The sequence below is a fragment of the Capricornis sumatraensis genome, chromosome 11 (assembly GCF_032405125.1).
Source record: "Capricornis sumatraensis isolate serow.1 chromosome 11, serow.2, whole genome shotgun sequence".
Lineage (NCBI taxonomy): Eukaryota > Metazoa > Chordata > Mammalia > Artiodactyla > Bovidae > Capricornis > Capricornis sumatraensis.
In genome coordinates, this window is record NC_091079.1 from 11,725,908 (window position 1) to 11,741,186 (window position 15,279).

A 15,279-nucleotide genomic window follows, 5' to 3' on the forward strand; every position below is an offset into this window, starting at 1 on the left:
TATTAAAACCATGAATACATTTTCAGTATCTGTAATGAAAAAAAAAACTTTATAAATATGTAAATTTCTGTTCAACACATCCAAAATAAAATGCACTAAAAAACTGATATGTAGACAAAAGTTTATTTACACCATACAACATTTTAAATATTTTATACACAGCTGCAGCAGAGAAAGCTACTCAGAGCTTTCTAGAGAAAACTGCAATAATAAAGATGTGAAATATATTATTCATATAAAAGTGAGATTATTACTTTATTGCATTTAAAGCAATGAAGAATGTAGCTCAACAAACATTCATTTAATGACAAAAACTTTGCTTTTATATTATAAAGTAAAAAGTGTAGTAATGGCCAAACAGACTGTTATAAACTTTAAAAACTGCATAAATATGTACATTGTGCTTCATGGTGAAGTTTTTTGAAAACTAAACCATATGAAGCGGTTACAACATGAATCGTTGCTTGAGGTTTATCTATAAAGATTACCTTACAAATCCATTCCACGGGTACTTACAACACAGGGCAGTCAGGACTGTACACCTGGGCCTCTCTCCACTTGCCTGACCAGGGAGAAGTTACCGAAACAAACACCACTGACATTTGGCACATGGAGGTGCTGACGTAGGAGAGTCGCATTGTCTGGAGAGAAATGTCAGGCTTCCCAAGTCTTAAGCGTCAGTGCAAATACATTTTGTCTCCACCACAGTCCATTTCGATTCTGTTAAACTTCTGTTTGAAAGTCCCCCTCCTGCACGTCCAGAGGCAAACTCAGACATTTCTCCCACTCTGCTGGTCTCAGTTCCAAAGCATCTTTCGCCTCTGTGTCTAAGACATTGATTGTGGTGTAATGTTGGTATTCACTGGGGTTTTTGAAAGTGTCCCATGGATTCTTGTTTGGTGCTGGGTTTTCCTGTCAAGAAGAGAGGGGAAGGGAATCATTTATTTGATGACTTGGGTGGCCACTTGTTGAAATTTCCAGGAAGAGAGCCTGTTTTAAGCTTAATCCAGTTTATGTGATTCAGAGATGATTGGAAATTGTGGCCAGCTGCAGGAAATGGTTTTGATTTCAGTTTTCTTTCATTGAACAAACTGATGAACACCTTCTTTGGGTTACCCTAAAATGTTCCAGCAATCACAGGAAGTGAACAGTGATATAGAAGGCAACGTACATCATGTTTTGTTTGGGAGCATGTCGTGAAGTGTCAGGATGGCTGTAGGTTCAGGTGGGAAGGAGCATTAACACAAAAGGTAGAACACTTACATCTTTTGGCAGAATCTTTGGTGTGATTAAAAAAAAATTGAAGTTGTGTCATAGGGAATGTTGTGTAATATTAAAAACTATAACCCAGACTAGCCTTATTTTATAAAATAAAATTTTAGATCTCTATCTTTGCTTGGTTTTTCAAGAAATTACCCTTTTTAGAACATGAAAATGCTATGTGCGATGTATTTTTTTCTGCTGTATAATCTTCACAATTTCCTCTATACCTGTATGGCACACTACCAAAAATCCTTTCAAAGAGCACAGCTTTTTGGAAGACATATCCAGCAATATAAGGGTTTAAAAAGAAATATCTGCAAGCCATTTCTTCTGAAGTTTCATAGTCCACACCCTCTAATCACCTAAGATGTAAGATCTGCCTAATTATAACTCCACCAAGAACTTCAGTGTTGTAGGTGCTTGAGAAATGTATGAACAGACATCATTTGTGGTTTTTATATCCTGATATTGGCTAGAAGTTAGCAGTAAAATTGCTTTATTTTAACTGCTAACTTCTAGCCAATATATTGTAAAGTAATTAGCTTCTAATTAAAATAAATAAATTTATATTAAGAAATAAAGACTACAAAAAATGAAAAATAAATGTCATTTAAAGCTTTCTATAAAGTGAGGGGCTTTGGACAGGATTTACTAAACTGCATAACATCAAAGACAAGAAGAGAATCATGACTGAAATCTCCTTAGGAAGAAGAAAACAGTTCATGGTTGTTGAATTCGTTCCTTTCCCCTCCACACACAAATTCTGGCCTTCAACTAACTACAATCAATTAGCAGGGGAAATAGAAAACAGGTACTTGAATAATTGTTTGGATTCCACTCAGTAGATTAAACATCATTCTCCAGTATAGTCAAAAGACAGGGCTTATAGAAATATTTATAACTAGATTCTTTTTCTCTTTTTTTTAAATTGATTTGTTTTTAACTGGAGGATAATTGCTTTACAATATTGTGTTGATTTCTGCCATTCATCAGCATGAATCAGCCATAGGTATACATATGTCCCCTCCCTCTTAAACCTCCCTCTAGAACCTCCCACCCCATCCTACACCCTAGGTCATCATGGAGCACCGGTGTGAGCTCCTTGCATCATACAGCAAATTCCCACTGGTTACCTGTTTTATATATGGTAATACATATATTTCCATTGTCCTCTCTCGATTCATCTCACCTTCTCCTTCCCCCACTGTGTCCACAAGTATGTTATCTATATTTGCATCTCCACTGCTGCCATCAGTACCATCTTTCTAGATTCCATATATATGCGTATAAGTAGAAATGACATTATTAAAATTCTCAATATGTTAGCTATTTCCCGCACTTGTTAGCCTTAATCATGAGGACATACAAGAAAAAAAATAGCTAATAGTAAAGATTTAATAAAAAGTAAAACTTTAGGGCATGTATAGGGGGTTAATTCTGATTTAGTGGAATACTCTAAAATCTCATGAATTATAGTCCTAGAACTCTCCCCTTCTCTCTCTCTTTTCTTTCCCTCTCTCCCTCTTTGCTTCCTTTCAATCCATGTTTATTTATCAGCTGCTCTACGCTGGCATCATGTTAGGTGCTCGGGAGAGAAAGGTGATACATCAAATATAGGAAAGCACATGGTCCACGAGGGAACATAGATTTAGAGCTCAGTACACACAGGTCCAAATTCCAGTTGCTCCATTCCATATGAATGTGACCTGGAACAACTGACTCCATTTCTCTGAACCTCAACTTTAACATTTGCAAAACAGGTATGCTTTGTCTTTTGGGCCAAAGGACTTGGCAAAAGGTGCAGCTCATCACCTAATTTATGGGTTGCAAAGATTAAAAAAAAAAATGTGGAGAAGCTGAGCATAATATTTGATTTCAATAAATACTCACTAGATAGTAATTATACTTGTTATAAAGGTGTCGATAGTGAAGTGGAGGTATAAAATATATAGATATAAACATACCTACAATCCAGAAGAAGTACTGTGGGAGTTTGGAGGAGGGAGGCAATACAGCTTCCTTCTGTGGAGAGCACAGAGACCTTTTTGAGGAAAGTGACTTTAGGCCTGGCAGAGAAGGATGCACTTTGTCAGGAAGACATATGAGTGGCTGGAGGTCAGGTGGCTGGAAAAGTATGTGTACTAACTTCAAATCCAGACAGCGTAGAAATGGCCTCTTGGAACACAGACTAATTTATTTCAGTTGTAGTGAAAAAGATTATTAGAAAAATAAAAAAAACAAGCCAAGATGACTGAAAGTCAGATCATAAGAGGCTTTGTCTGCCAGGCTACTTCTCAATTTGGAATTTATTTTGTAGGCAATGAGGAATGGTTGGACCTTCGGGGGCACTCTAGGGATCAGAACCATCAGTCATCAATGGAAGGGTTCAAGGGCAGAAATTCTGCTGAATCAAGCCATGGGGTGGATTTATCCATTTTGGAGGAGGGCTGTCTCAAGGAGCTTTCAGGGAATCTTAAGTTTGACAGAAAGGTAATTAGTTCAATCATAAAAGAAGTCAAGATATGTAAAGTGCTCGTTCATTTGCTTTAAAAATGACTTTCATAAATACTGTATATTAACGCATATGTGTGGAATCTAGAAAAATGGTATAGATGATCTTATCTGCAAAGCAGAAAGAGAGACACACATTGTAGAGAACCAACATGTGGATGCCACAGGGGAAGGGAGGGTGGGAAGAGTTGGGAGATTAAAAGTGACATATATACCCTATTGGTGTTACGTATAAAATAACCAGTGAGAGCCTACTGTCTAGGACAGGGGACTCTACTCAGTGTTCTGTGATGACCTACACGAGAAGGAAATCTGAAAAAGAGGGGATAGATATATGTGTCTGTGTGTGCATAGCTGATTCACTTTTCTGTACCGCAGAAACTAACAACATTGCAACACTGTAAAGCAACGATACTCTAATAAATATAATTAAGCGTTTCATCACGTTTAGAATAAGTGTGATTTTCCTTTTATGTTTTAAAGATCTAGCACTGTGGATACAGGAAATACAAAGGCTAATTTTAAACACTGTCAGGATGTCTTGTTTCTAATTTCAAAGAGTATTGTTGCCAGTACACAGCTGATTGAATTTCTGAGTTAGGAATACATTAATGAATGAGGTTCATCTCCTCTGGCAACCTACAGCACTCCCTGCTGAGCTGCGGTTCCCACCACGGCTCATAAGCGTGTGGACACCTTTGAGTGGAGAAGGACCACCACAGCCAGCAAGCAGGGCAGGAAGCCGGAAGTGGGGGATAGCGCCGCTGGGCCACCCATCTTCCTCTGTGGTCGGCGGGTGATGGACTGTCAGGGAGAGACGGTGACCTGTTCAATGGTCCAAGGAACGATCAACCCTGGAACAGCCCATGGGGGTTACTGAATTCAACAGGGAGAGCCACCTGGGCCAGGAAAGCTTTCAATGGAGGCCTGAATCTTGATACAAAATTCAGAGTTAGAATAAGTTCCTGAATTGATGCAGTTATATTACATTTATTTGTTTTTGAGCTCAAGTGTAGAATGGAGATGTACTTAAACTGAAGCATGTGTGATAAAGGACTAATAAATTATAAACTCAATATAAGCCAACATGCATGAGGCTTCCAAAAATGCTAATGTGGTCTTAGGCTGTACAAATAGAAAGAGGACATTCATAGACTATGAGAATTCAGAGCCACCCGAAACATGCCTGTTTGTTTCCCCAAATTTCCTCACCAGGGCAGACAGGTAAGTAAGACAGATGGGTAAGTCCCTCTCGCCTCCATCCTTCCTTCTTTTCCCCCTTCACTGATCTTTTCTTCCCTCCCTCTCTTCTTTCTTTCCTTCTTCCAACCTTTTTTTCTGGGGGAAAAGTGAAAGACCCCTATGCTTATTCTATATGATGATGGGGCTGTTAACCATACCTATTCCTTGTAGGAGATTCAGGTGCTGTCCTGCCTAGAGGCAGGGAGATAGAGTGGTCTTCTGGTTTCCCTTTTATTCCCCAGATTCTACATAATTACAGTCATTTGCATTGAAAGGCAGGTGTTGTGAGTTAGTAGCCAGAAAAAAAAAAAGGAAACAGACTTTATTGAGGTTTTTGTGTTTTGAAAATCTCTTTCTCCACCTAATTAGGCACTGTTTCATTAGCAACATGCCACTATGAATTATAGGATAATAAACTCACTCACATGTTCCTTATTAATCAAAATGGAATAAGGGTGTTTTTTCCCTCTGTTCACATGTATTTAGGACAATAGTGAAGCAGCATTGACAACTATCCTCCCCACTCCTAACCTCCCAAATGATAAATATTTATAAATCTTTTCTAGAAAAGGCAGGCTGCTGCAGAGATGTGCTGTAATTAGGATGCTATTTTGGTTGTCAGGAAACTGAGATACAGATATTTGTGCCATTAATGATTTAATATCCAGACCATACAAGGGGAAATTACAATCATATTATAGCAGTCAGCCAGCTGTATCTGTTGCCCAAGTCTTTCAAATTTGTAAGCATAACCTTCTCCTTTTAAAAAGAAAACAAGAACTTTCTTCAATTCATTTCAATGTTAGCTTTCAGGGTTTCAAAATGAGTAGCTAATGAGGTTAGAGCTAATCTCAATGGTACAGTTTTCATTTTCCTGCTACCTAAAAATTGACAGTTTAATATTTGGTGGTGTGTGTGGGGGCAGGGGGAGGGGATGAGAAAGAACCACTCACTACATACAGTGTTTTCTGTATGCTTCTTGTTGATGATTTCACATAATGCATGATTCTTGCTGTATGGAGGAAAATAGATTGATATACACAAGCTGTTTAGAGACCAGTGAAGAGTTACAGTCTATAATATTTCATTTAACAAATGCAGATTAAACTATGTGACATGTAAGAAATCAAGAGTGGCCATTTATTGATAACTTACCATGTATGGCCATCATGCTTTTTAGTACTAAGAGGAATACAAGCGAAACACAAAGACACATAAATTCTTCCTCTTGATAAGTGAATAGCATTAATTAGAAAGCCAGGACTAAGACTCATACATATATGAAAGAATTACTAGCATGAGAAGGTGACCAGAAACACCTCAAAGGATGTGTATTTCAGAACACCAGAGGTTGGGAGGAGGACAGCTGGCCAGGGTCTGCAAACGTGTGAAGCTGAGAGAAAGTGCCACACTTGGAGAGAAGAGTGGTCAGAGGGTGGGCTATCCCAGCTCTAATTCTCAGAGCTGAGTCAGAGAGTTAGCTAGCGGCTGGTAAGGCCACTCCGCTTTGTCAAGGTCCAAGGGGCACATTATCAGACTACTTTCTATGCTCAGTTTAGGAAAAAACTGAGCTTCAGAAATTGAGCTGGGTAACTTGCTCAAACTCAGATAGTTCTTGGCTGAGCTTTCTAGTACAGGTCTTCCTCAACTTACCATGGATAAATGGTAAGTTCATTCCCATGAATCTCATCACAGTTGAAAATAACACAAGCTCAAAGTGCATTCAGTACACCTAATCAACTGACCACCATAGCTTAGCCAGGCTTTGTTGTTGATCGGTCACTAAGTCATATCCAACTCTTTGCGAGCCCAGGGACTGTGGCACACTAGGCTTCCCTGTCCTTCACCATCTCATGTAATTTATGGAATACTGCACTGAAAGTGAAAAACAGGGGGGCTGTCTGGGTAGAGAACGGTTGTCAATGTGTGGTTGTTCATCCTTGTGGTCTCGGGGCTGACTGGGAGCTGTAGATTTCTGTCCCTGCCCAGCATCATGGAAGAATACTGGACCACACATCACTAGCCAAGGAACACACCAAAATTCAAAATGTAAAGTGTAACTTCTTCTGAATGCACATTGCTTTTGCACTATCATAAAACTGAAATATCTTGTTGAGACATCATACTGATTTCTAGACCCATGATCCAGTGCTCTCACAAATAATGACACAGCCTTCTCTGGAGCTCTGACCGTGCCACGCACATAGCAGTTGCCAAATATCATTGTATTTGATTAAGTCCTATGCTAGGATTATAGTTAGAAGAACTGAGTGAAGAGAGTGGTCAAAACCAATGATCAAAGCCCCCAGTGCTGATGTGTATCTGAAACTCTGGGAGAAAACCTACCTCTCGAGTTTCAGGTAATAACTCTCTTTCTACAGATAGGCGTGCTTATTATCTACATGTTATATATTTATAATACATCTTATTTATATTATATAGGTTATATACATTACATGTTATGACCTTAAAATGCCAGGCATTCAAATGAAAATATTTAATCAACTCTTTGGAAATTTGAATTAATTGGCTTTTAGCTCTGATTATAAAAGGGCCAGGTGAATCCAGCACATTTTTTTTAAAATATATAACTCATTCCAATTAGACCGTATACTTGAGAACATTTGAAATATGAACAAAAAACTTTAAAATTCTGTTATTCCTAATTTGCCTTTGAGTACAATTCAAAGCACTATTGGGGGATTTTTTTTTTTTTCAATTTTCCATTCTTGTATTCCCAAGATAGCATCAGCACCAATGAAGCGATGTACACTCACCAGACTGCTTGTATTTGGTATATCCCGAAATCTGTCCAAAGTTTGAAATTTCTGATTGAGTTCCTGAAACAGCTCCATGTGCCTCTTCCTTGTATGCATAACCTTCTGCAAAAGAAAGTATGATGGCTCACATTTCTAATCTGATTTATGTATTTAAAAAAGAGATTTAATATTTTACTACACTAATAAGGGAGGGAAATCAAGTTTTGCAGGTACTAGGAGGTCCCATAAGATGCCACGAAGGCAAACGAGCTGCACCAAGCCCTTGTCTTATAGTCAGCACTTCTAGAACATGAAGAATTGGCTTTTTCTTCCACTTACAAGATTAGCAAAAAATAGTTTTCTCTTGTGGGTGAATAAAAATGTAGCAGTCTTTTCTGTGTAAGATTTTCATCATTTAAAGTTAAAGCTGTTTTACAAAAATTGCTACAATATAAAGAATGTTTAAAAATTTCAGACTGTAAAGCACCAGAGTCTCTCAGTGTTTGTCATGGGAAATATTACTTTTTATGTTTCATTTCTATGAACACTAAAATCTTGGCTGGCTCTACTAAAGAGGGAGCAAAGTCCCAGGCTATGCCAATTAAAGCTAACTCAAAGCAATAAAGTGTCTGAAATATAATGTTAGAACTAAAAATCTTACACTTTCCCTGTGAATAATGATTGAGCTTCACAGAAGGAAAATCTGACCCAGAAGTTTCATATATTTGTTTACAAAATGGTACAGAATCTTAACAATCAGAATTCAGAGCATAAATTGTGTGGTTGATGAGGTTCTAAAACCACAGATACAAATACATTAATATTCTTCATCCCCAATTATATCCCTTCTTTCAACTTAATCACAACTCAACAAATAGAGTCAGAAATAAAAATGACCTTGGGGTAAGTATCATGAGCTGAATCTTTTTCTATTACAGAGCATTTAAAAGAGTACTAACAAAGGAGGGCTGGGTAAAAGTTCCCCTGTATTTATAAGTGTCATTTTAAAGGAGAAAATACCTCCCTCAATTGTGATATTTGAAAGTTTAAAATATCAAAGTTTTGGTGATTCTCCACGATTATGCCCTCATGCTTACATAAGATTTTATAGTCTTTTTAAGCATGGGCTTCATAACTCACCATTTGCTCTTGCAGACTGAGTAGGTATACCATATTCATGTCTGAGCTATGATTTGAACATTTGGTCTATTGTTGTAATTACCAAATATTTTCAAAAGTAAGAATTTGTTTTGAAAAAGAAATGCAACTTTGGGGAAAGATTTACAATGCCCAATTTTGTTCTCAAAAGACACGTGTGTAGAAAACTTTATCTCCTGGAGAACAAAAACGGCAAAAGAAAAATGCAAATGGTATCTTTAACATTTGAAAAAGGCCTGTTCTCTCTCAAGCCAACTTTAATTTCCTATATTTAATGAATCTGTGCTTAGGCAATGCTTTGTTTAGCAACTTTTTCTTTTTTCACTAGCCTACTTTAATATGAGAGTATTCGGCCGTTTTAAGTGTTGCTCTCCCGGATTATTTCCACCTCGGCTCCTCTGAGTTCCAGGAGTTTGCTGTTGATGAATCAGGTGGGGAGGATGGGAACATGGCATCATCACTCATGAAAGGAGCATAAACACAGCATGAAGCTGCAGGGTGATTTACCTCTCTTCAGTTTTGGGGAGAATACAAGAAACAGATCTGTAGGATTTGCAGAGAAACACTGGGCATACACCACTTGACTAGTGACGGCTGATGCAGACTGCTGTGAGGTGAGGATTTGCAAAAGCGACACAATGGAGGGATTCTGAGGACCAAGTAGCTGGCAAACAACGCTGTACATTCTATCCTGGGGAGGCAAATATTCCCAGGCAGCAGCTGGTCCTAAGACATTGTCTAAATTATGGGTCTGAGTTACAATGAGTGCTTTTAAACAAACAAACAAAAAAACCCCTACAGTTGTCAGTATACTGACTTCGGCTTGAACTACCATATAGTGCTTTTCATGATAATGAATCTTATCACACAGTTATTTTGTGTTAGGGTGCAGTAGGAGTGATGTCATAGTACCGACATTTCTCTAAAGAGGTTTCATTCTGTCAGCTAATACATATTCATGACATCACTTATTGAACTAGACACTGAAGTAACAATACTGTGCAAAATCTGGTAGAGTCGCTGCCCTTTTATAGCTTGCACTATAATGGGGGACACACTTCAATCACATAGTTTAATTAGACTGTGGTGAGGAAAAACAAGACATGCTGTTATAGGAGTAAGTGATTGGGGAATTTGCTAAGAGCAATCCAAGTGACTCAGATTCCAAAATATTTACATATTAATTTTTTTTTAATTTGGCCATGCTACATGGCACATGGTATCTTAGTTTCCTGACCAGGGATTGAAGCCACATCCCCTGCACTGGATGCATGGAGTCTTAACCACTGGATGGGCAGGGAAGTCCTACATATTCATTTTTAGGTTGCGAATTCTCAAATCAGTTATTCCTGCATTTTTTTTCTCCTGTTTTATAAAAGAGAATTCCTACTGCAATTTTTAATCTTATGCCCCAATCCCCTTTCCTCAGGGAGATCATTCCTTTCCGAAGAGGACTCATTCTCTTCTAAGACGGTTGATGTTATTGGTACCACTTGCCCGCTCTGAGGTGGCCCTGTGCTGAGTTGGTCTGGGCTGTCTCTTTCCACTCATGTTTTATCTCATGAGAGGCATCTGACTTTGTTTTGGGAAACTGTCAATCAAGGTCATGACCATCCCCTGCCAAGAGGTGAATTTTTACGTATCCTTCCAACAAATTTCTCTTTTGTCTATCAGTCAAAGTCACTCTGTCTCTTGCAACCAGATATCTGTAACGGATAAAGCATCCGTTTAATAAAGCCAAGCATCAAATATATCCCATGGAAATAAAGATACTGATAGGCGTTTTTAAATCATATGCTCTGATGGAATGAGGAGCACCTTTTTCTGAATCGGGTGGATTTTGAAGAGTTGGATTGTTATGACATTCTTATGTATATGGTGGGCACCAATCTGATGTAACCAAAGTTTATGATGTTCTCCAGAAGCTCATAAAAGCTACTCTGAACAATAAAGCTCAAGGACCCTGAAATGAATATAAAATCAAATGAAAAATTTAGATGCTGAAATCTGGGCCCCTTCCTACCTAGAAAGATAACTGCAGAAACATCCTCAAGCCAGATCAGCCTCGTTTGAAACTGCCACCTTGTCACGGCCTGAAATCACCATAGCAGTGATGGCCTGCTGGTTCCGGGAAGAGTACCACATTACGGGTGCCAAGGGACAGCTCGTGTATCAGTCTCAGTCTCAGTGTGACCTTCCAGGCATGATTGTCTTCAAAGACTCAAGTACGTCTTTTTGCTTTTTTAGTGGGGAAAGATCCATTGACAGTAAAGCCAGCATCACAGTAAATACTGGGCAGTGTCTAACCCAGTGACGTTCTGGGATAAAAACTTAAGCTGCAGTTTTAGTGATACGGGATTCGCCTTATTCGTTTGCCTAAATATTTAATTATTTGAAGCAGTTACAGCTCTGATGATTGTAATTACCTAATTAGAGAGTTTCATACTTATAAATCTTACTGATCCATTTTGATGGCTCTTTCTGAATTTCGCTTTTTTGCTGTTGTTGTTCTTTGGGGTTTTTTGTTTTTTTCTTTCTCGACTTTTACTGACCTTAGGGTTTATCCATTTACCTTTGTCATTCTTTTGTGAACCAAACATCTTGTGTTGCAAAGAAATTGATTTCTGTGACAAAACTGCAACTTAAATAAGTGGAGTATTTAAATAGTCAAATATATTCTAATTGGCAACACCACATAAAAATCAGTTCCTTTAGTTATAATGCCTGTCAGATACTACAGGCATCTTTTGCAATAAAGACAGCTACTAGACAAAGCTCACTTTCACGTAGATTATTATCACTATTCCTTTTTTCAAAGCTGTGCTGCTATCCCATTCTAAAAGGACCAGCCACCTAACTGCACAAACGTGGTGTCTCCCAAATAGCTTTTTTAATAGGACTTTTATCCTTCATTTATATCTTTGTAACTTAAGGAAGACCGTCTTTGTGGCCTTTTAATTTTGAAATTAGGGGGGAACTGATATGCTGTCAAGCACTTTCATGAAATTTCAGATATTTGAGAAAAATTAGGATGCAAATAAACTTCATGTCTTGAGGTCCTACTGTATTCCAGGTGGTCTCCTTGATTGAATGCTTGTCAAAGCTAGTAGTTTTAGATCTGGACAAGCTTGGATTTGGGTCTTAGTTCCATGGCTTTCCAGTTGTATGGTAAGAGACAAACAACTCAAATCTCCTTTAGCTAGAGTTTCGGTTGTCAGAATAACCTTGTAAGATTGCTTTGAAGATTTAAAAAGGGTTCTAAATCACTTATCACTGGAGCACACAGATAAGAGCCACTTAAGAAAAGGTAGCTGTTATTATCTTTCCTAATCCTCACAATAACACTGGGAGGTAGTGGTCATTATCTCACTTGACTGATTAGGAGATTTAACTTGAGAGGTCAGTAAAGCTTGCAGCTCACACAGGTGGTGGGAAGCTGAATCCATTCTGAATCCAAGTGAATTCTCTCTGCATGCTGCTGTCTTAGGTGGACCCCATGGATTCAGGGAGCATCCTTTATCAGACTATCCAAGTTTGTGATGATGCCATCTCATTTTTCAGATGAAAAAGAGATTAAAAAATTGAGGGTGGATGAGAGGGCTTCTGTTGAGAGCTCATGAACTCTGTGAATATCAATCACCCTGCAATGGTCTCATAGCAAGCACTGCAATTTTGGCTTGAAGGCTGTTCTCCTCATCTTGTGGGCAGTAACTTTGAATCCCTGACACCCAGCACAGTGCTTGGCATTCAGCTGGTGCTCCACAGACAGGTACGGAATAAATTAAATGAATGAGGTGTCATAGATACACAGGCAGACAGACACAGAAGGCCATCACAAACCTCGCCTTCTCTCCTGTTTGAAGGTTTTCTCTTCCAAATTCAGAGTCTAGAATTATAGAGTTGGAATCTCTTTAAGTTTGAATTACAGATTAGGTATTACCACTGCATATATTAATTTTTTAGAAATGGAAGGAAATGATTAGAAAAAGTTGGAGAATCTCCCAACTATAAACTTTAGACTATGGGGCTGGGAAATCGTGTGCTGTTAGGAATTAGACACCACTTGGCCTTATAGAGCTCTTCTGCCATTGTACATATAATTAGTATAAAATTAGGGTTATTTTTCTTCTTCTTGCTGCTTTGCATGTGAAGCTTTAATTCAGCTGCTGCTGCTGCTGTGGCTGCTGCTAAGTCGGTTCAGTCGTATCCGACTCTGTGCGACCCCATAGACGGCAGCCTACCAGGCTCCCCCGTCCCTGGGATTCTCCAGGCAAGAACACTGGAGTGGGTTGCCATTTCCTTCTCCAATGCATGCATGCATGCAAAGTCACTTCAGTTGTGTCTGACTCTGTGCGACCCCATGGACAGCAGCCCTCCAGGCTCCTCTGTCCACAGGATTCTTCAGGCAAGAGTACTGGAGTGGGTTGCCATTAATTCAGCGTGGGCTGTTGAATACTAGTCTGCAGTGGTGTTAAAACTCATGTGAAGGAAACAACACATACCACAGGAATTAAACTTGATTCTCAAAGTCATATTGTGGGAAGGGGATGACTTAAGTGCCTTTCTTTGGTCAGAGTCCCAGTGTACCCATAAGACAGAATCTGTTGACCCTTGAAATGCCTGGCATTACAGTGTCAAATATGTTTCTATTTGAATAAATATGTACCCAGGGCTTAAAAGAAACCAGACAAAAAAATGAAAGAGGTGTGTGTATATATATATGCTGCTGCTGCTAAGTCGCTTCAGTCATGTCCGACTCTGTGCAACCCCAGAGACGACAGCCCACCAGGCTCCCCCATCTCTGGGATTCTCCAGGCAAGAACACTGGAGTGGGTTGCCATTTCCTTCTCCAATATATATATACATACATACAAATATATCTGAGTGACAGTTGCTATCACTCAGAGTATACTTGGTTACAGATAAATAATTTTGCAACAGTAGTTTGAATTTAGTAAGCTAGAAGAGAAGCATATAGCCAAGTTTTCAGTGCACAAACTTTTCCTCCCAAAATATACTGATTGCATAACAGAAGGCACACATGGCTAGGGGTTGGGTCAAAGCATGAAGGGGTCTTTTGTGAATAAGACATTTCTAAGAAATCATATGCTTTCAATTTAGAAATTAATATAAATATTTTCTTTTATATCACAGCTTAGCTACATTCATAAATAATACAAAATTAGTATAAAATAATATTTTATCTCACTTGACTATATTCCCCCAAATCTTCCAATAAAATCAAGTGCCCACCGAGACAGGTCACAATCACCCAGGGTCTGTGCTGTCTTGTGCCCTCTGCCAAGTGGGAGAAGCGTGGATTGACTGGGTGTGGGGACTCACCAGGAACTTCAAAGGCACATTCTAAGGTGTGTTTAAGAGGCTGCATGGTTCCCATGGAAGAATGTGACAAGGTTTATCCCCACATTTTTGCAAGAGAAGATACAAAAAAGACACCTCTCTCTATGTATTTTTAACATGGAAATGATAAATATATATATTACAGTTTCAGGAAGGGAGTGTGTGATTGTATTCTTAAGAATTCTTTGAGCTTTGTCCTCACTCCAAGACAGACAGTTTAAACCACCTGCCAAATATTTTTAGTTTCACATAATATTAGGCACTTTAATCCCCCAAGTATTAAAATACAACTCATCCTAGCTAGATGTCTCCTTGGCTTCCCTGGATCTGTTTGTGCTACTAGCAGAAGCTCAGGCTCAGACCTGCAGGGCTGTCTTTCTTTGGCTTCACTGCCCTTTGACCTTGACTCTTCAGTGTCCTTTTATCCTACCACCTCTGCCCTCCTGGGCTTCCCTGGTGGCTCAGAGGGTAAAGCATCTGCTTGCAATGTAGGAGACTTGGGTTCAATCCCCAAGTTGGGAAGACCCACTGGAGAAGGAAATGGCAGCCCACTCCAGTACCCTTGCCTGGAAAATCCCATGGATGGAGGATTCTGGTGGGCCACAGTCCATGGGGTCACAAAGGGTAGCACATGACCGAGCAGCCTCACTTCTGCTTTCCTACCACCTCTAGGAGGTGGATGCTCATTTCTTCTTTCCTAGATTAGTCACTCCCTACTTTATATTTCGACTTCCTCCCTCACCACGCTACCATCTCTCCTCCCTATTACCGCCATATTCATCTTTCCATGGCCCAGATCAGAGCCAAAAAAATTCCTCATTAAAAGTAAACAAAACAAAATCCAACAGAAAAAACTCAGGGACTTTTAGTAATGAATTAGGTAAAAATTGTTCCTAAGGTATACAAGTCCTTCACTAGATGGTTTATAAACTGCCTCCTCTTGTCTGTTCTTGTCTTCCATACGCTCCAGGTTACACTGAATTTT

The 15,279-nt window shown here is 39.0% G+C and overlaps 1 protein-coding gene across 1 annotated transcript in view; it reads right to left on the reverse strand.

Moving 5' to 3' along the window:
• Positions 1-723: 723 nt before the first annotated feature.
• The window catches only part of ADGRB3 (adhesion G protein-coupled receptor B3), an 878,910-nt gene continuing 864,354 nt past the window's right edge, over positions 724-15,279 (reverse strand). Inside the window, exons 29-30 of the mRNA XM_068984093.1 lie at positions 7,794-7,898; positions 724-912 (exon numbers count right to left, since the gene is read on the reverse strand). Of these exons, the coding sequence (XP_068840194.1) occupies positions 724-912; positions 7,794-7,898 (294 nt within the window). The remainder of the gene's footprint in view (positions 913-7,793; positions 7,899-15,279) is intronic.